The sequence below is a fragment of the Nomia melanderi genome, chromosome 11 (assembly GCF_051020985.1).
Source record: "Nomia melanderi isolate GNS246 chromosome 11, iyNomMela1, whole genome shotgun sequence".
In the NCBI taxonomy this organism is placed as follows: Eukaryota; Metazoa; Arthropoda; class Insecta; order Hymenoptera; family Halictidae; genus Nomia; species Nomia melanderi.
The window spans coordinates 6,968,120-6,989,495 of NC_135009.1; the positions used below are offsets into that span (position 1 = coordinate 6,968,120).

At 38.5% G+C, this 21,376-nt stretch overlaps 2 protein-coding genes across 8 annotated transcripts in view; one reads left to right on the plus strand and one right to left on the minus strand.

Moving 5' to 3' along the window:
• The window catches only part of LOC116428856 (sex-regulated protein janus-A), a 105,622-nt gene that overhangs the window by 41,354 nt on the left and 42,892 nt on the right, over positions 1-21,376 (plus strand). The gene's annotated exons all lie outside the window — the stretch shown is intronic.
• Positions 1-21,376, minus strand: part of LOC116428855 (arrestin homolog) — a 78,769-nt gene that overhangs the window by 39,556 nt on the left and 17,837 nt on the right. For 3 of the 5 annotated variants that reach the window (XM_076371915.1, XM_076371912.1, XM_076371914.1), the window contains 3 exons: positions 19,287-19,597; positions 17,604-17,752; positions 3,342-3,392 (listed from right to left, as the gene is read on the minus strand). In XM_076371915.1, the coding sequence (XP_076228030.1) occupies positions 3,342-3,392; positions 17,604-17,752; positions 19,287-19,376 (290 nt within the window). In that variant the 5' untranslated portion in view covers positions 19,377-19,597. The remainder of the gene's footprint in view (positions 1-3,341; positions 3,393-17,603; positions 17,753-19,286; positions 19,598-21,376) is intronic. The other 2 variants (XM_031981017.2, XM_076371913.1) reach the window with 1 other exon arrangement.

A 21,376-nucleotide genomic window follows, 5' to 3' on the forward strand; every position in this document is an offset into this window, starting at 1 on the left:
AAACAGCTTGTCGTTTGTTTGTTCGTGGCAAGATCAAATAAGTATTGTAGGACGATGAAAAGTTGACCGATACCTGCTAACTGAAACGTTTGCTGTTTTACTAACACAGAATAGTATGCTATTACTGTTACTGTAGATCAGACTCTCGGTTCTTATTTAGTTCAGTAATTTACTTTGATCGAATGAAATAAATTCCCTTAAAATTTGATTCCTTCTAACGAATTCTACTTGTTACTGTAGGTATTCTTTACTATGGTTACTTATTATTATGGTTTTAGCTTAGTTGCTATGGTTACTCATTACTTCAGCTATTCCTAACTATACTATATTATATTCCACTTATTATTACAACTACCAATTCATCTTACAGTCAACCATTTTCTCATCTCCGCAAAATATCCATCAGCAATCAGCAAATATAAGAATTCGCACAACATCCCTCCATTTTTCGTTCACGCGATGATATTTCAGGACAGCTAATTAACGCAGCGTCGCGTTTTGTTTCCGCCCGAACGTGTTATGCAGTCATCAGAGCCCGCCCCGGGCGAATCAACGATTCGTTTCAATTTGCCGCAATTCCACGTTGCTCTCGTAGTCGCCCCCGTCATCGGGATCATTATCCAGTCCGTCCCTGTGATCATCGTTAATTTTTGTCGATCCGTGTTTGCTCGCAATTTTCCCTCGCGTCGATGGTTAATAATTCCGGATGCGCGTCCGCGTGATACCGGTTGCTTTATTATTAATGACGCGTTCGATCGGTCATCCTCGCACGCACAGCAATTCGCTGGATACGTGCGCGTCCGTATGACGATGACGCGCGTCGGACGCAAACATTTTTATAGGCAACGCGCGCTTCCTTGAAACAATATTTCCTCGCGCGACGCCGTTCAATCCAAACACGACGTATTATCTCGTCCCGGCAATCGAGTTTTCGCATCCGCATCCATGGCGATCCTCTTTCCTGCATAGCTTCCTGTAAACATTCGCCACTGGGTTGGATGGATGCTAATTATGCGGGGCACAAAGCTGGTAACATGATGATAGTTCCTGATGACGCGTGGCATCCTATCCTCCTAGTCGGGAATTTGGCATTATCGAGATCAGTTGTCAGGATTAGCTTCTCTGTTGGCAAACTTGTTTGCGTAGCGATCTGTCTACTCAATTCCTACGATGTCCACAGTGCAGTCAACCGAAATTCTAGCGGATCAGCCTGCAGCGTTTCGTTGCTACAACTTTGTATATACCTGAAACTCTGTAGTCTAAATCTGGAGCTTTGTCGTTTGTATTTTCCTAATCCTGAACATCGCAGCGGGAGCCAACTACTTATGGCGAGGGAATCAAGTTTGTCGCTACTGATTAAGATAACAATCACGTTGTTCAGTCTATCTGTTGAATTTCACGAGTCGATTTTGCGGTTATCTCAGGCGGATTTTGCGGACTTGGGTAGACAGATAGATCTACGTTCAACGTGTCGATCGTTTGAAATGATTCTACCGTGAGCCTTATCGATCTCCTGGCTAGCTACCGGCGAAATCAATTCCGGGGTTCAGATTGCGCAGCGACCGTATATTTATTCTCCAAGTCTAATCCCTGAATCGTGCTATTACATCGCACTGAATACACTCCTGGGCTGGGATTAATTCCGTTGTCTGCATCCTCTTACCCCTACGAGTTATCATCTAGAAGGGATAAACCCTAACAGCAGCATTCAACGTGTTTAGAGTTCCTATTACACAATTCGGCGATGGAGGATTGGTAATTCTGCTTAGTAAAGTGTTCCCGAGTGATCTTCTCGCACCTACATGTCGAAAATGTATTTTCCAATAGAATTTTTAGCAGTAAACGCGAATTCCAAGTCGATTAGTGTTTCGTTTTCAACTTTTTCCCTTAGATTAACTAATAAAAAGTTCCAACAGTAGCATTTAATGTGTTTAAAGTCCCTATTACATAACTCAGCGAAGAAAGATTGGTAATTCTGCTTAGTGAGGTGCTTCCGACTGATGTTTTCGTACCTACAGATCGAAAATGCGTTTTTCAATAAAATTGTTAACAATAAATATGAATTCCATGCCGATCAGTGCTTTATTTTCACCTTTTTCTCCTAAGTTAACCAATAATAAGCTCCAACAGTAGCAATTAATGCATTTAAAGTTGCTCGTACACAATTTGACGAAGACAAATTGCCCATTCAGCTTAGCAAAATGTTTCCGCAGGAGTTTTGCAGTAAAATTTTCGGTAAGAAACTGAAATTCCACCTGGATCAACTCTCTCATTCCAATTTCTCCCTAGATCAGTCGATAATAATCCCCGATGTACCAGTATTCCAGGCGTATATCGGAACTTCTCGTGCAGTGTTTAATTAAACCGAGTGGCAAGTTTTGGCGGTCTGTCTTCCGTGGGACACCTTTCATTCTATGGCTTTTTAATTAAGCCAAGCGATGCGGCTGTGCCGTTAATTAGCTTCGCGCGGTTCAGGACAACATCCCTCGAGGATCGCAGCTAAACAACAACGGGATCTGATGCTTTCGCGGAGCAGTTGAATGCAGCTTTAGAAACCGACGCTTGCCCCGTGTCAACAAACAGGATGGAAAATCAACGAAAAATGTTGTTCCTCGCGTTTCGCCGGTGAATTACGTCGTTCCTCGTTGCGCCGGTAAATTATATCGTCGCTTGTAATTGATAAAGGGAACGCGAGTCTCTGTTCTGTTTGGAGTCTCAGTAAACACTCGTTGCAACAGGGATTTTCGCACAGCACTAAATCCTCCCGCTCGTATTTCTGTTTTCCCTCGTGTTTCGAGGATCTTGGGACGTTTACACGCCCTCGCCTCGTCTTCCTTGCAAACTACACGTCTCGGGTATCGCGTTTCCGCGTTTATAGCTTCACCGTAATTACTACTTGTCGAAAAACTTCGATTTTCAAGGGAAATGCTCTACTTCCCTTGCTTTGCTGCCTTGTAACCTTTATCGCGCGTAATATCGATTGTACTCGATGGAGAAAGTCTTAGAATGAAAGCTTGTGATAGAAAAACTCGCTGTGTGTTTTGAAAATATTGTAAAATTTTAGGGTTGCTCAACAGATTTCGGTTGTAATTTTTATCTACGGTTATTTTCTGTTTTTGAATGAAACACGGCAGAAGGTAAATTTAAAATACACGATCGACTGTAATTACAAAGTTTGAGATATATTCTTCGATAACTGGAATTTGCGTTTCGAATTCGTAAATAGTTTGTCGAAGAAACTTTGGGAACTTTGTGTTTGGAGAGCGAAGAGGGAAAATAAATGACTGAGCAGTGAAACTAACTAAAAATACACTCTTCGCTAGCAATTATTTTCAAATTACCTTTGATTGCTGAACGAGTCCGACGCGCCGTCTCCGATGTTCTCGCTTCTCCTGAAATACAGAAAAGAAGCAACAAATTGAGCAGACTGTAATGATAGCCTCGAAAATGAGTCTTTTAATTAAAAGTCGATTGACCTGACGCGTTCTCTTTACACGCGGAAAATTTTCGACGGGCTTAGTTAGTTTAAATACATTTCGTTGAAGTTAACGAATTTCTATCGCTATTTCCATTGGTAGGGTTCCAGAAAATGGCAAAAAGTCATAAATAACGATGGCGGTTGTTTTGATTATTAACCATTTGTAATCGACTTTTCAAATTTTAGACTTTCAAATTTTGACTTTTCAAATTTCAAATTTCAAATTTTAAATATCAAATTTCAGATTTCAGGCTTCATCATTAATGATTAACCATTTTAACAATATTCGAAATGAAACTTTGACGTGGGAAACTTTGGAGAAATCGAAGTAATAGCTTACATAATGTACAAATGCTCAATCATTAAAGTATTGTAACTTAGAATTATGTATATAATTTGTGCCATAAATAAACCTCGGAATAACGGATTCCTTTTTCGCACAACTGACGCTTTTCCTCGCGTGCACCGCTTGCGAAGCGATTAAAATTGTTTCCCACGTCGATACAGAGCGCTCGACAGTTTGTCCGTTCAATCCGAGATTGACCGGCGTCATTGTTGCCCAAAATAAACGTGCGTTCCGCATCACGTGCACGAGTTTAACTGTGAAAGCCTCTTTACCTGCCTGTCTTGTAATATCTTGTCATACTCGTGACGAAAACGTTCTACATTACGTTAGCGGAATATAAATTACCGTTACATTCATTCGAATTGAAATCATATATTAACATTCTATTATTAATTCGTAATCTTTGGAACAAACGTGGATCAAAACACGAATACAGGATTTCTCTTCGTTCCTACTGAATTATTAACGACAAAATAATTATAGCGATTGTAGTTGTGGACAGAATTATAGGACAATAAATACGTTCGCTGACAATCTAGCGCGCACAAATATGAACAGAATGTTAATGAAAACTATTAAGATCAACCTTCTTGTATCTCCTACATTCAAATCAAATCACTGCACTCAATGTTTTGCGATAAAAATGATTTTTTAAGTCGAAGTAAAGAATTTATTTCGATCGTCCATATGTAATTAATGTAAAGATAAAATGTTAAGTATTGATATCTAATTGGGAAAAGGTTTTTTTTAATAAAATTCCAGCTGTAACGCTAGTCACAAAAAGGTAAAGCTAGTGTCCTTTTTTGATAACAGTCCCGCCGATTGCCTCGATGTTGCGGCGGAGAAACTTTAATTTTCTTTTTCGCTTTACCCTGTGGACTGGGCAACTGAAGTCGCGACGAACAGTCCGCTTACTTTTTTAATAAAACCTCTGCCCCGAGGCCGAGGAACGTCTCTGCGCGTCAGATTTCGAGGAAAAAGTGTCCGCGCGCGGGGCAACGGTCCCGATGAAAAATAACTGGCGGTGTACTGCCATTTTTCTTGTCCGAGTCCGCCGACTGATTTAATGGCTCGTGTGGACGCGTGAACGACATATCAACGCGTCTAAGTGGAATGGGACGACTTTGGTCGGGCCATGAGAACATCGACATGTGGAGTCGATGGGACAGAGGAAATTGGAACAGTTTTATTATTTTATCGTTTGGGATTTATCATCTTTGAATGCTGTTAAATTTCTGATAACACTTTAATTATGTAAGTTTGTCGGGTATTGAATGTTTTAGATAATTCGGTAGTAATGTGATAGTGACCCAATTTTTTTCGTTCAAATTAGGGAAAACGGGAATTGTAGATTAATAGTCGGACTGAGAAAATAAAACATTTAGAAGTTAGAAATTACAATTTAAAGATCTGAAATTTTAACTTTTCTAATTTCAACTTTTCTAACTACAACTTTTCCAATTTCAAATTTTCCAACTCCAAGTTATCAAATGCTAGGTTTCCCAATATCAACTTCTTAAGTTTCAAATTTCAAATCTCAAATTTCCAATTATACATCCTTTACTATTTCCCAATATATTTTCCATCCATTCAACTTTTTCCTCATAAAAATAATTCACTACAAGCATCATTCAATTAAAACATGAAAGTTCTCGAATGTCGGTGTCTACTCAAATAACTGCATTTATTATCCCCAACTTTTAACAACCCGTTCTTCAACGGTTTCAGCAGTTGCTCGCGAAGTTCCAAGTTTCCCCGCGCCAGCGTCTCTGATCTATCGAAGAAGCCTAGGATATTAGAGGCGTAATGGATCGAAAGAGGAACACGTTCGCCGCGCATCTACTCCGGAAAATTACAACCTGTCCGAGACATTCCGCCGCGTTCCGCGCCATTACAGGATCCATCGCCTCCTTTCCTGCTAGTCAATTAGCTCCGTAAAAGGCTTAAGAACCGCGTCACGTTTTAAGAGCATTGTAAAGTGTCCAGCGACTTTCGACGGGTCATTTGGAGTGTATGGAAACGCTGCGTTAGGAGGAGTGTCGCTTGGAAACGCTAGTTCACGAGTCCTTGTCGTTTATATCTCTCGAATGAAAAGGATGATCGTGGAACTGTATCTTCTGCATCTTTCTTGTCCTTTTATTAACTACATCTATTTTATTTATACAGTTTGCCAATATTGATGTAGTTAACTTGACATTTGTCTTGTAGAGATAGAAAAGAAAACTGACCTTCATACAAAATCTATATTTTCAGAAGTAATTCGGAGAAAAAGAGTTACTGATTTCTTGTCGTAAGAAGCTTAGGAAGTTGAGAATAAAGTAGTAAGATTCTTAAGTTCTTGTAGGAACTAATTTTCTACTCTATATTCTGTGCACTCGTGTTTGCACTTATACGATTGCAAGATTGTTCATCGTTTAGATGGAAATAGGTATAGAAATTAATTATAAGACTTCTTTTTTCATATTCCTACTACCTATTGTACCTATTGGTTTCAACATATCCACCAGCTTTTGTCTAATTAATTCGTTATTGCCTCCCAGACATAGAAAAGGTAGTATCTACCTCAAAAATTTAGAGAAACAAGAAGTTTTCAAGCAAGTTTCAGTCTGAAAACAGCACAACCTGAATATCGCAGTCATGTATCACAAGGATAGCATATTCTGCGCAATTTATGGCGACTGAAACGTAGAGAGAAAGAGGAAAAACGCGTTGGAGTTATCCTTGTGCGAAGGAAACACTCGAGGACAGAACAACGCGACTCGGCGGCGGTGTGAAAACAGAGCGGTCTTCAGAAAAAGTAATAACCGCGAGGAGAATGAAGCTCGTGGCTTGGAGAAGGGTCCGGTTCGTTTCTTTCGATATTAAAATCTATGGTATCTCGTAAAGAGCTGTGTATTGGGTCAAGGGTGAGAGGGTTGACTCCTGGAACAACGTTCCTTGGCCGGTCGCGTGTGTTCCGGCTCATTTATTTCAGCATTCGTGCCGCGTGCGCGGCCATCTGATGTGTCCTGTACGTAACGGCGGACGAGAAACGCGAGCAATTACGGATGGCGGTGGAACTTTTGCTATTGTGATGAGCTGAACGTACGTGGCCTTGTTTGTAATTGTAATTTCGTTCGTGGGGGCGGGTAGTTTATTCTGTGTATTGATTATAGAGGGTGAGGATAGTGATCTTATTGGATTTATTGGATTTTTTTGTAAAGAAACGAAGTCTTAAATATTCAAGCTTTCAAACTTTTGAATTTTCCTATTTTTTACAGTTTGAAGTTTGGAAAGTTTGAAACTTGAAAATTTAGAAGCTTGGGAAATTGGAACATTCAAAATTTGGAAACTTGAGCACTGGAGGTGTTTGAAATGTGGAAACTTAAGAACTTTAGATCTTGGGAAGTTTTAAATTCAGAAACTTTGAAGCTTAGAAATTTAAAAATTTATTCTTTTCGCCAAGCATTTCAACTAGCACGGTTCCTTTTTCACCCCGACTGTTTCTCAATTTTCTTATGATCGCGCATAGAATAATACATACCTTTCTCCCACGAGACTGAAATTTTAGACTTCTACATCAAACCGTTCTCAAAATTCACATACTGTCCCAAAAAATATTTTCCCTCAGAATACAAATGCCGAATAGAAAGCAGAATACAATTTTCCTCCTTGAGTCGATGTTTCCAGATGCATCGATCGGCAAAATTCAACGTTCCTCCAACTGCAACCTTATTTTGCACCGTACGTTCGGGGACCGCCACTTTCGCTGTTCCCTGAAGGAACAGTTATTACACGACGCGACGATCCGTGGTTACAGCGCTTTCCACAAACTCCTGGCTGTTCGACACTCGTAAAACTCTTGTACCTGGTAGAGTGCTTATAAACGTTCGATAAGATCGCTCGAGCGGGTGTCCGATGTATAGGCTGCAGCTAGGGTTGCAACCCTCTGCACACTTGGTGGGAAGAAAGATCGCTGCTGTGGAGATAATGGAAGTCTCTTGCACTCGCGATGCGTCGAAAAGATAAAGAACCGTGTCAGTGACTGTGCATCGTTGCATAAGATGCTTTAGAGAAGATCTCCTTCGTGCCGGAACATAAATATCTTGACTTGCATCTAAATGCAACTGATGTAAAGTTAGGGGATCAGTTGATGGATAGGCTGAGGCTCGTGGGTTTGACTAGTTAATTTTTACTTCTTCTCATTTCATTTTCGATGCTAATTTGCTATTCTCAATACAGGTACACGTAACCAATCAAAACTATAAACAAAACACTCAGCCTGAGAGCCATCTTGCTTCTGTGCTGTGCTGCTAGACATCATCTTCTAACTATACGCTATGGTATATGAGTATTCAGATAATTTGATGTGAACTTGTTGAAATGTATATGTTCTTTAATTGATCAGCTGATGAAACCTTGATTCTATTGAGTTATCAACGAGTCAACAGATCACTGATGCTAACAGTGGTAGCAAAAGATTGCATATAATTATTACCTTCATTGTAATAAACCCTATTTCTTATTTCTTTCTCAACTACACTCGTTAGGACCACTTTGTCCTTAACATTTTACTACAAAAGAAGATGGTCACTGTTGAAAAGACAGAAGCTCTAAAATACAGTTATCATTTCTTAGGATCTCAAGTTCTCAGAAGTTACTCGATCCCTCATTTCGAAAAATTCCACCATTGTCCCACTTATAAATTGAATTCCACGTAATCGTCTGTACACTAGAGTCCAGGATATTTTTCCGAGGAAGCGATAACGGTATTTCTGTCGTGACCAGTTACCGTCTTTCGTTCGATTAGAATAATATTGAATATAGGGGAGCAATGGCGTGGGGCCTGGTTCAAGGTTAGGAAGAATCAATTCTTCCGTTCCGGGTTTTTATACATCGCAGAGATCACTGTTTGACCTTTTCCACTGTCTTTCTCTCTCGCGTCTCCATCTAGAACTTCCATATATCGCAGAGTGGTAGCGAATGCTAGAGCGCCCGCAGAGATGACTTAGAGAATTGGATGGAATTGTAGAGAATATAATTCCTCTGAATATTACGAGTTCGTTCGTTTCTTATGCAACTTCCATGGGCTTCAGCCTGAACTTTTTTCGCATCGAAACCGGACGTATTTTCTCTCTAGCAGTGTTTCCTCGTCGGTTTCTCACGAGTATCCAGCGCACTCGTGTTTCTCTTGCCTTTGTCGTCGTTATTATTCGTTTCCGTTGTGCAAACAGGGTACACAGTTTACTTGAAAGATGACGAGGGGCAACTAGAGAGCGTCGTAAAATGTGCATAGCTGAAGAATGCTGTCGACTTAATCTTGGTCCTCTAAACTAGCGTTTTAACGAGCTGCTTCATGTTTAAGTGATTTAGGGAGTTAACAAAGCAAACCTTTTCAGATGTTGCACATGTATGATTTTGAATGTCAGGTGTTAAAGTGTTGTAGATGTTGATTCTATGAAGTGAGAAGTAGACAAACTTGATGAAATTTGTGTACATTGAGTGGTAATTCAGTAATCTGGTATATGAGAAATCTAATATGAATGTGTTTCGAAAGTGAAGTTAGCTATCTTCATGTTTGAATGGTTCATATAATAATTACCTATAATAAATAATATAATAAATAATAAATAATAAATGTTAATAATATCAATAATAAAATTGTAGGAAAGAAGACAGAACGAAAGCTGGACATTGATAATCTTCGTTCCTCCCAACCATGGTTAATAAATGTCAGGCCCACAATAAAATATGACTAACGCGATTAATTAATTGCAAGAATACAATAGCCGTTGTATACTAGAACGAAACTATCCGAGCTATAATAGATGTAATATCAATTATCATAAATTCTAACTTATTATCTATATGAAGAATTACTTCGTCAAATATATTAATTATCTCTATTTCCCTATAAAAATTCAAATTTTTCGCACGTACAGCGAAAACCTTCAGTGAATTACATATAAAAAAATATTTTTCTTTTCTGAAGCACAAATGAAAATTAATATCACTCTCAACGGAAGCAAATTAATTCTGTCGACGACGAATGTACACAACTCTTTTCAAGTCGTAGTTGCCTATTTTCCCCATAAATCACGGACAGTAATCTCGTTGAATCCATTATCCGTCCCAATGAAAAACAATCGTATAACTCGGATGTTCGATTATCAGTGTATACATATATATGTATAGGTATTGTGTCAGAGATCCACTCGACTGCGAATTACAGCCGCGAGCTATCCTGTTAACATTTCGAATCTGAAAATTACCAAGCTTCCAATAATGTTCGAATTTTTTATCCGAATTTACACGTCACGTTTTGTTGATCTCTGGTGTATGTAGATTTTCTACGATTTTATTGGAATTTTATTAGAAAGAATTTAACCAGTTAAATGTGGAATTTAGTTTTAAACATCTTTCGTAGGGTGTCTAATAAAATCAAACAATGAGTACGTACGTTACATTCAGGTGGAGTGCATCTAACATACATTAAGATAGAAAACTAAAACAAAATTAGAAAGAATTACGTGTTTATTTGTAAAAATAAATAATTTTTGAACAAATTAGTATTATTTTGAGTTTCAAGGTGACGAGTATACTCGGCAAACACAGTTAACTGGTTGAAGATCTAAAAATCAATTAAGTTTTCTTCAGATTAGTGAACATGAATTGATTGTTAGGGACTCAATATTATTTCAACTGACACTTCCTCTCAGCATTTCGATTAACTTTCATCTTCATGCAATTTCATGATGAGCCATACAGAGATCCAACGATTTAAAGATCAAAGAATAAGTAAATTCTCGTTGCTCCAAGGATTGCTAGCACTCCTAGGTCAATATCATAAACAACACGACTTATCGACAATTTCCGTTTAACGAAGTTGTTAGAGTATCTAAGATTTTTATTTTCATCGTGGTTTCTATATTCTGTAATATTCTTGGTGTTTGCTCTTTCGATTTTTTCCAACCTTATCGTAATTTCATCTAGGAAGGTTCAAACAATCAACAGATCAGCGAGTACCTAAGCTCTTCTGGTTGGTCCGAAGATTGCTAGTACTCATCGTCATCATAACCTACTTGACTGATCGTTAATTTCCGTTTAACGAAGTTGTCAGAGCTTCAAGGGTTCTTATTTCAATTCCGGATAATATATTCTTTTTTAGTGTTCGATGCTTCAATTTTCTTCAATCTCGTCACAATTTCTGAGTTAGAGTTAGACCGTCTAACGACTAACCTGTCGAAGACCGTCGTGAGACAGGTTAGTTTTACCCTACTGATGACTAGTCGTTGCGATAGTAATCCTGCTCAGTACGAGAGGAACCGCAGATTCGGACATTTGGTTCACGCACTCGGTCGAGCGGCCGGTGGTGCGAAGCTACCAAAGGAGGCGATGTTTCCTAAGGAGTTTCGTGTGGGTCGAAAGGCTCAAAACAATATGACACTACTAACGGTCGATCATGGGTACTCCAAGTTCGACGTCGAGACTCGGAATCGTCTGTAGACGACTGTCGTTGCTTCGAAGATCGCGAGCACTGATCGACACCGTCGCCACCGTGACGTGCCGACAATTTCCGTTCGTCGAAGTCGTTAGGTCACCGAGGAACCTCCTTCATCCATATTTATCAAGCTACTGTCCTCCCACATTCGACGACGAATGTCACCGGTCAGTTTCCTCAGAAGACCTTTCTCGCTTTCGATCGACGATCCAGTGCAAAGGGTTCAATTTCCTGAACAGAGTTCGTCGTGTTTCAATTTAGCCTTGGCGGAAGAGTCGAGCTACTAGGTGGGTGTGAATTAATTAACCGGCAATGATTAATTAACCGAAAGACGAATCTTCCAGGTCACGATAAGGTGTCTGGTCGCGATTGTTCAGTGAACACGTCGCGGAGAAGCTTGTGTCCGTCGATGAACAACGGAATAGAAGAAGATTTATCGTCGACGCTAGTTTAGAAGCTATTAGCAATGTTCTTGAATACTCAATTTATTCGAATAACTCGAATTTATAGTGAAATCTTGATGAAACCGAATCGGTTATTCAAATTTCCTGCTAGCAGTCGACAAACTGTTTGTAAATTATAATTTTCTTAGTCATTATCAATATCTTCGAGTAATTCGAATAGCTCGAACGTAATTCGATCATTTCCGATCTACAGAGTTGATCTGCAAGTAATTTAAAACCTTATAAGGACTCCAGAATTTTAATGAACGATGCAATTAAGAAACTTTACGTGCACTGTCTACTACAGTCTAACCCTTTGCACTAGGAAATTTTAATGTTGCATTTAAAATCTCTCTTCAGAGATGACTACTAAGTACAAAGGGTTAAAATAATGTTGCAGTATGTTAGTCAAAGCTGTACAAAGCCTGAAAAAATATGAAGACCGCCGGTTAGAAGCGTTTATTTAGGAATAAATCGACACGAACCGACATTTTTCGGTTTTGACTAGACGAACCACGCTTCAGCCTTCGATGTCGCATTTATTCTGGATTCCGCGCCACTTCCGCCCCCGCCCATATTAAATAACGATGTTCGCTCGCGTGCCCGACCTCTCGAATTTCAAACGAAGTGCTTCGAGCGCGCGTTCCGCGACTGAAACAGGTGTCGCATTCAGCCGTGCACTTATACGCAAATGGATACACCCGAGCGGACGTGGCTTGACCGTTTCATCATTGAAAAGTGAATCGCTCCTTTGTTACGCGATAATTAGATGCCGGCTGAATAATACCGATTTTATGCGTGTGCAGCGAGCGTGTCGGGCACCGTGAATTGTCGATTAATCGGTTTGAAACAAACGTGCCGTCTCTAAATATGCAAATGGCGTATAATATTTCTGACAAATTCTGATTGCGGATACGTGCAACGGTGCGGTTTATTTAAGGGCATATGATTGTAAACAAATGTAGCAAATAAATATTGTGTTTGCGATACATGTGGAATTTAAAAAATTCGCAGCTTTCGGTTTCGTATTTTTTCCAATGATGAAAGTAAAATACATATTCAAATTGCAATCCTTCAAATTTCATCCTTTCAAATTTCAACCTTTTACATTTTAATCCTTTAAATTTCAATCTTTCAAATTTCAACTATTTACATTTCAATCCTTCAAATTTCAACCTTTCAAATTCTAATCATTCACATTTCAATCTTTCAAATTCTAATCATTCACATTTCAATCTTTCAAATTTCAACCTTCCAAATTTCATATTTCCCATTTCAAATTAATAAAGAGTTCAAAAGTAAAATACAAGATAAACAGATGCTTTCGAAGTTCGATTTCAAAAACTTTCGTCATTATTTTATCAGATCATATTAGATTGAAACGATCATTTTCGTGTAGTTCACAAAGGTAAACCAATCTTTCTTGGTTCGTTGTTTTTGGATGTCCATCTACGCGACACATCCATCCAGTTTACGGACAGGTGTCCGACAGGCCGGTGGTTTCGTGGGTCGATGCGCGCAGATGCACCGCAAATCGATTACCTGAGGTAATTAGACATTCGAGGGAAACGCGGCACCCTGTGAACGAAAGATTCACCCCCGCGATCAGACATGTAGTCAAGGTAAATAAGGGTAGTCTTTCTTGAGTGAAATTTCATCGATAACTTTGAACATACACTAGACCCTAATTTCTCGAGGTGACTAATCGATCCTCGACGATCTGTGACGATTATTACATTCGTGCAAGCTTCGAATGCAAGTAGTTCTCTGAGCTATAAGAAGGAATTAGGATCATTTGAGTATTTCATCGATAATAGGTGCAAAACGAATGTTGTTTAATTAATTATTCCAAAAGATTTTAGTAGATAGATAACAAGTATTTTATATTTTAATATTTATTGTATTTCAACCAGTAAAAGTTTCGAATTTTTTAAAAACTTGCTTTAGTCGAATCATAAGTAAATAACGAATATTTAATGATAAAGTATAGCTAGTTACTAAGCCTGATTGGCAATAAGATATCTAATCTACAATACGCTAGCAAAAAAATTCCTCGAGTTTTCAAACTTTGATAGGTACATATTGTTAATATAATTCGCGTAACACATATAAAACTAATTTAATTTTCTGTTGGTTTCTCAATAAATAATGATACTTTTATTAAAGGCACAAACAAGTAAGATATGAGTATATCACAATAACAAAATCGTTACCCAAACAATAAACAAAATACGATATGTTAAATACGTCGATATGTATCGATTTATATATATTTTTCTAATATTCTCTTTACGCGAGATATAAAATTGATCGTCACACGTATGTGAAGCTGATGACAAACGTATTAATCATTAAACGTCGATAGAAAACAGTAAACCATTAAACCATCGGACATAGCTACCCAGCCAGACAGAAGACAAGCTGCGTTTCTATCGACCATTTTCCGGTTTCCCGAGCTTTAGACTCCTTTCCACTACTCTCTTTCCGCCGTCCTGTCGCCGACAGCGTGTCGGATGTGTCCCATTAGCGCGATAGGCTTCCGGTCGGCGTAATCGAGCCTCAGAGCCAAAAGGGAGGTCATAGGTGAAAAGGTCACTGAAAGGATATTCTTTCAGCCACGGCCTTTGGGGGCATCTCTATCGCTGGCTTCTTGTGTGCCAAATTCCAACGGAGTTTCAGCGGTTTACGAGGTCGAACATACATCGACGAGAACGCGGTGCCTTTTACGAGAAATTGTTTCGTTGGAATTTCTCTGTCCCCTATCGACGAAATGTTCTTCCTTTAAGCTCAATCTCGATTCACTCATGGTTCAATCAAATATCGGGTCGCAGGAGGAATGCAACTGTTTACAAGCAGACTGCGGATTTTTGTTTATCTCAGCTTTCTATCCCATTTCAATGGCAGTTTCGGATATACTCGCGGTTGGGAGAATGTTTAAGATTGTCGACACGTGCGTCTTCGTTGCATTTTAACCAGTTAACTGTGTTCGATGAGTATACACATAATCTTAAACGTCAAAATTGTATTAATTCTTTTAACGATGAATTATTTGTTTTTTCAGATAAACGTGTAATTCTTCTTTGTTTTGCTTTAATGTTTCGTTAGAATATAGTACAGGTGCATTCGAGTTGCGTTTGACGAATATACATTTTATTGTTTGATTTTATTGCGTGCACAATAAAAGAGTTTTAGAGCTAAATTCTACAGTCAACAAGTTAATATTGCTAGATGTTAGCTTTTCTGTGACTAGTGTACAGTTAGAGAAGTAAACTAATTCTTATGGTATTGCAGTTAAACGAAACTGTTGTACCCTAATGGCAAGTTTACAAGCTGCTGTCAAAATGACAGTAAACTGTCGAAGTAAGCCTGTAAGTATAAATGTGGTAAAACAAACAAATTGGTATTATAAATAATAGCTACTTAAGGTATGGGGCAAGTTTTCATATTTTCTACCAGTAATCAACGTGTCAAATCTATTTCAACTCGTTCGTGACCACAGTCTAATTTGAAATACCGTGGCCCGTGGCTTTTCTTACAATTGTTTCACGTGATATGTTATTCATGTAATTTATACTCATTTAGAACATAGTGAATAAACCAACTAAAGCATTTTACATAAACGTATATAACCAAAACGACGATAGAGTGTACCATACGCCAAATACATGGTAATATTACCATAGCAACGCGAACGTGTTAATATAAAGCAAAATGAATTGAAAATACAAATCGAATCACATCGTTCATGCTGGCAGCGATTGCGTTCATATAAGATTCGTCATTGTTATATAAGATTAAGTAATATTGTATGGAACTTTCAACATTCTTATGATAATGGACGTGTTAAAGAAGCGAGGTCGTAAGCTTTAGCAAGGTTATCAAAATTTTCTCATTCAATTTATAAAGATTTGTGTAACAAAGAAGAAAAGAATTTTGAACGCTAGCGTGTACTGGGTCTCGGCTTCCCTGTTCAGCGTCGATCCTCTTTCTTTCCTCTTCTATCATCGATGCGACGCGTACTATTTCTTGGAAAAAAGGGAAACACGCGAAGGACAATAAAAAAAGTGTGCATCTCCGTTGAACTCCCTTTGAACCGCGAGTCGCGATCCTTTGCCGGGCTGCCGCGCGGAACGTAAACCTTGCAAAAGGCCGGCACAGCGTGGAAATTGCGTGCTAATGGAATTGTCAGTCGGCCGTTATTGAATTTGCGCTCTGCCCCATCGCTTCTTCCGTTATTCTCCCCCAGAGTGTACCTGCCGACGACGATTCAACACGTTTCGCACCCGCGAACGACTAATTTTTCTCTTAGAAACAATTTTTGGTCTTCGTTTCCATCTGTCGGAAACCGTGGTCAGGTGGTTTAATTAACACGTTTTCTATCACTATTACAATAACTTTTATTGCAATATTTCGTTAAATCCAACAAATCCTATAAATAAAGTATTGTGAAAATGAAACTAAAAAGAGGTACCAAGTTTCTAGATGTAAGGAACTTATATCCTGTACTTTTTCCATAGTAAATGTTTTCCTGCTTTTCTGATTGAAGTTTAAGATAATGAAACATATGTTATCAGAGTAAATATTTTTTTACTGAAGGTAGCACCGGTGAGTCCTATGGTAGCCAACGTGTTAAAATACTGGAAACTACACAAATGTAGCTGAATTATCTTACACTTACTCTATGACTTTACTCATTTGACTAAAACTGCTTTAAAAATTAAAAAAACGATTGAAACTTTACACTGTCCAACCAACATTTTACTCATACGGAAACGTGCTGTATGATTTCACTCATCAATATTTATAACTGAAGTCGATACCCTAAGTGATAATATTTATATATACGCTTCCTATTCGAAACAAAGTATACTTTCCAAACCAATACGTTTTACGCATATTCTCGTGATTTCCACTTTCAGTTATTATCCTTTTGTTTCAAAATGACAGATCGCGGTCGTAAATCTTTAAGATGCCGGATACGCATCGTTTCTGACACGCGCGATTCGTCGTTGTCGAGTTGAGCCGGTGATATTTCTCTTTCCGAATTCCAGCGGCGACGTCACGCTTTTATTGCCGTCGATCATATCGGAACGCTACCCTTTTCCGCGTCGACGAAAGGGAATTCTTCGTTCGTGCTGAATAATAATATGCGAATCGCGGATTCTGATCCATTTCCAACGAATACGACTTTTGAACGGAATCAGCAACCAGTTTAATATTCTTCTTCATTCGGGGAAAATATTTATTGCCAGCGACAGAGCTGCTGTTGGATTCCATTTTCAATTAATTAACTCTGGTGTACACGAATTCGAGTAATTCTCGCGGGCGAGTGAAGACAAAGGAACAATTCGATGTGATTCTGTGTCTAGATTTCTACATAGCGCGCAACGTTAATTAAATGCTTGCTTTATAAAGTCGAATGCGGCAGAAAGGAGCGTGGATGCCGTTGATGTCTTTTTGGAATTGTAACGGGGTGGGATTTTATCGATGACCAGGGTTGTTGTTAACGTGGATTAACGATGGAGATAAAACTCCTTTCTTCTTCAAGGAACCTTTAACGATGAAACAGAACGCTGGTGATCGTGGAAGAAACACTACATCAATGGTTTAAATTTAACATCTTTTAACCCTTAGCACTCCAGATGGTTTTGTAATCTAACAGCGACTGCAACTAATTTTTATAGTATCCCATCGAAAATGAAAAATGCTATAACATCTCTTAGATCTTTTATTTTCCTTCTTAATGTAAAATGTACTTTCATTTGACGCACACAGAGTTCGAACTGGGCGCGGCCGCGGTCGTATATCGCGTCGGAAAAGTCGCGAGGCCGTGTTGGAAGAGGATCGCGTGCTCACCTGTCGGCTTGCGTGTCGGCAGGCTGCAGTTGCGGCAACGATTGGGTCGGCTGTAATCTCTGGGCTTGGTTCTCCTTCTTGCCGGTTTTCGACGAGTCTTTGTCCCCCGCTTCGTGCCTCGTCTCGTCACCGCACTTCCTTCCCTCCACCTGTGACGGGACATACAAAAACTTAAGCTATTACTGCGTTTGTTGCGTCAGTATATCGAGCTGTTCATTTTGAGAGTGGCTTAACCGTTTGCACTCGATTTATTTTCAATGCTGTTCGGTGTAAATTTATATTCATTTTTAAGGAAATGAATTAAAGTAATTTACAGCGGTAGAGTTCAACGTTTTATATTTATTTTATTTATTATTATTATAATAAAATTGAATTTTTATAATCTTTTAAAGTGTGGTGCTTTTTCAAACAATTTGCAACGTTCTATAACAAATTTGTATTGTCATCTTGAACACGATATACGAGCGTAAAGGGTTAACAGGTTGACTATTTTCTGTTGAAAATAATGTAGCAATGGAGTATTTAATGCCTTTATTTAATTTGAAGAATAATTTATTATCTTTTTAATATTAAAAAAGCACACTCCGATCGGAGTTAGTGGCAGTTAATTCGTTAGCAGTAACTGTACAAGCACTTTGTATATACTTAGTCCTACCGTAACCAGTCGAATGATTGCCTATAAAATGAACAAGTTCAATGACAAATTTTTTTTAGTGGAAATAAAAACGAAAGGAAAGACAAACATTGAAAAACTGATTAATTGGACAATATAGGAATTGATGTAGTTAAATGAGCGAAGGAAAATGCAGAATTTTAAATAAAAATTTTCAAGTTGTTTTGAAGTACTTTGGTTACAATTTTACATCGTCTTTCTATTATTAAATGTTTCTTTTTTACTCGAGTTATTTAATTTGTATACTTGTTACTTTCTGATTTGGACATCCATTTTCAAAACAAACGATGGGAAAGTCGGTCGAAACGCAATCCGCTTTCCCGTCGCTAATTACGATTAAAATTACAACTTTTTATTCGATTACAACTCTGTTCTTATAATTATTCGTCGCAGCCCGATGTAATTACCTCGCTCGCGATTGTAGGTCAACGGCAATTATCAATTCTGAAAAACACTCCGGTATCAAGTTAATTATCATTTAACTGCGAACGTTTATGCAAATGTAAATACATGTTTTGAAAGACCAGTTCGTGTCAATTGTCATTTGTCAGCAACAAATGTAATAAGTCAAGCATGTAATACATTATTTTATTATATTTAATAATTTATTTAACAATAAAGGAAATAATATATTGTAATATTGTAATATATTGTTTTATTATATTTAATATTCAACATTTAATATTTAATATTACAATTAATTTAATATTAAATTTACTATATTCAATATTAAGTAATTACTAACTGACAAATGCAATTTCCAGTTAAGAGACAGAAGTAGTCCGTATAATACGCAAGTGCCACAAGTTTCTCTTTCCATTTTACAACAGAAAACAACATAAAGAAAACTGCCTAGACTACACACTATTCATTCCTTCGTTCATTATTCGCGACGAGTTATCTCGTCATCCATTTGATAATCGTCCCCACAGATTAACAGTGCTAAATAAAAGAAAAATTCGTCCCCGTTCAACCGAGGGTTAATCTTATTTCCAGAGTAATTCTCGTACCGTGATAGGGTAGAGGGAAACTTGACGTTCGCCGGCGTCCGCCGGGATTCCCGTGGCTTCCGGTTCCGCGTGCCTCTCGTCCTCGGTCATCTCGCCTCCGATGGTCCCGTCGCGGCCGCAGAGACCCGCCAGCAAACGACGCAAGATGGTCGCGGCTTCGTTTCCGGTTCCAAGTTCCGAAACACCGAGTTCCGATTTCAACTACCCACGCTGGCGGTCTTCTGTCCCATCGCGACGTCTGTGAACTTGTTGCTCGGTCGATCGATTAATGATCCTTCAATCGGATCCACGGTCCTCGAAAGGATCTTCTGCTAGATTCGTGGACATATAAAAAATGTGTAAATGTTGTTGTGCTATTGCTTGCCGATCGTTTGAGTGTTACGCGTATCTTTATAGAAATTCGAAATTAAAGTTCGAAAGCTTAAAAGTTCCTTTTCGAAAAAAGCTTGGAAGCTTCTATCTTTAGGAATTCCGAGGTTGAGAGATTTTATTTTTGAGAATTTAATATTCGAATGCTTCTGTTTCCGAGAATTCAGCACTCGAAAGCCTTTCTTTGCGAACATCTAAAACACAAAGAATTTTGTTTGCGAAAATACAAAGCACGAGTTTTTTTACAAGAATCTGAATTTCGAGAGCTTTTTGAAAATTTAAAGCTCGGGAGTTTTTATTCTTGAGAATTCAAAGTTTGAGAACTTTTCTTGCGAAAATTCTTTAAAGTCTTTCTATATGAAATTTCAAAGTTCAAGAATTTTTATTTTCGAGAATTCAATGTTCGATAATTTTTATTTTTGACACTACAAACTCGAAATTTTCTCTCTTTGAATGCTCGAGGCTCAAAAGTTTTTCTTTCCAAAAGTCCAAAGCTCAAAGGAAATTGAAAAAAGTAATTAAATTTACTTAAATTTACACAGAAAAAGTACGATCGCGCCGTCTGGCACTCAAACGGTCAACAACGGTTCAAAATCGACACTTTTAATTGAGGTGCCCTGACACGCTGCATGTCACGAGCTGGATCGATTGTTTGAACGGTTCGATTGAATCACACGTGTAATTTAACGGACGCTAGCGCTGACCTTGCTGAGAGCAGACTTCGGGTAACCGCGTTACGAGTTCACCGGCAAACAATAGCTCGAACGAGTTCTTGTCTTTTTCGAAATATAATTGCCCAATTTGTCTCGTGTCCTTTCATTGTATCCCAGTCAAGGAAGAATAATTTACCTTATTTATGTAACCAACGTTCTCTCCAAATTTTACTAATATTGCCTTCGTTATGTAAAGCTAAGTATAAGGTTCATGTAATACTACATAATATCTGGGATGCTCTAATTTTATTTATGAAGAACTATGGAGATATCTCATCTGAAAATGAACAACTTGTCGCTGCGTTAAAGCATGAAATTATGCGTTGAAAAACATTGCGACAAAGTGCGAGGGATGAAAGCAGGATTATGAAGCTAGGTGTACGATAACATGTTTTCTCTTCAGAGTCTCAAAATACTCTGTTTTCTTTACAAAGCCATAACCTTTGTCTTTGTCCTTTGCCTTTACAACATTGAAATTGATTAGAGAATCCAAAATCACGTTTATATTTCCTGTGCATAACTGCAACGAAAACTGAGAGAACGAACCACCCTAGCCTACTAAATGATGCATTGCGGTGCGGAAAGTCTACACGAAAAATGACGCCGAGACTCGCAGTGCAGCAAGGTGTAACATGCAGAATTATTAACGGTATGAAAATGCACTCGCCTGTGCGCGCGCACGGTCTACCGAATCGCGGGACTTGCAAAGGGAAACTTCAACCTTCCAATTTGCGTCTCTGGTTTACGAGTTTGCGGCTGGGTCGTAAGGATTCCCGCCTCGTGGCAGTATTTATCTTGTCTCATCTAACATTCCAAATTTCAGTCTGGCAAGCTCTTTGAAGGCAAGCCGTCAAAAAAAGAAGAATTTGGAGGAATGTAGGAAGTATGGAAAATAAGGTTCTTGAATTATGGAAGTGTTTCGATTGTCTTGTTAAGCATTCCGGGTTTCTTTGTCAGGAAAAGTGGTAAAAAAATTAAAAGGAAAGAAAAAGAAAAGGAAAAGGAAGA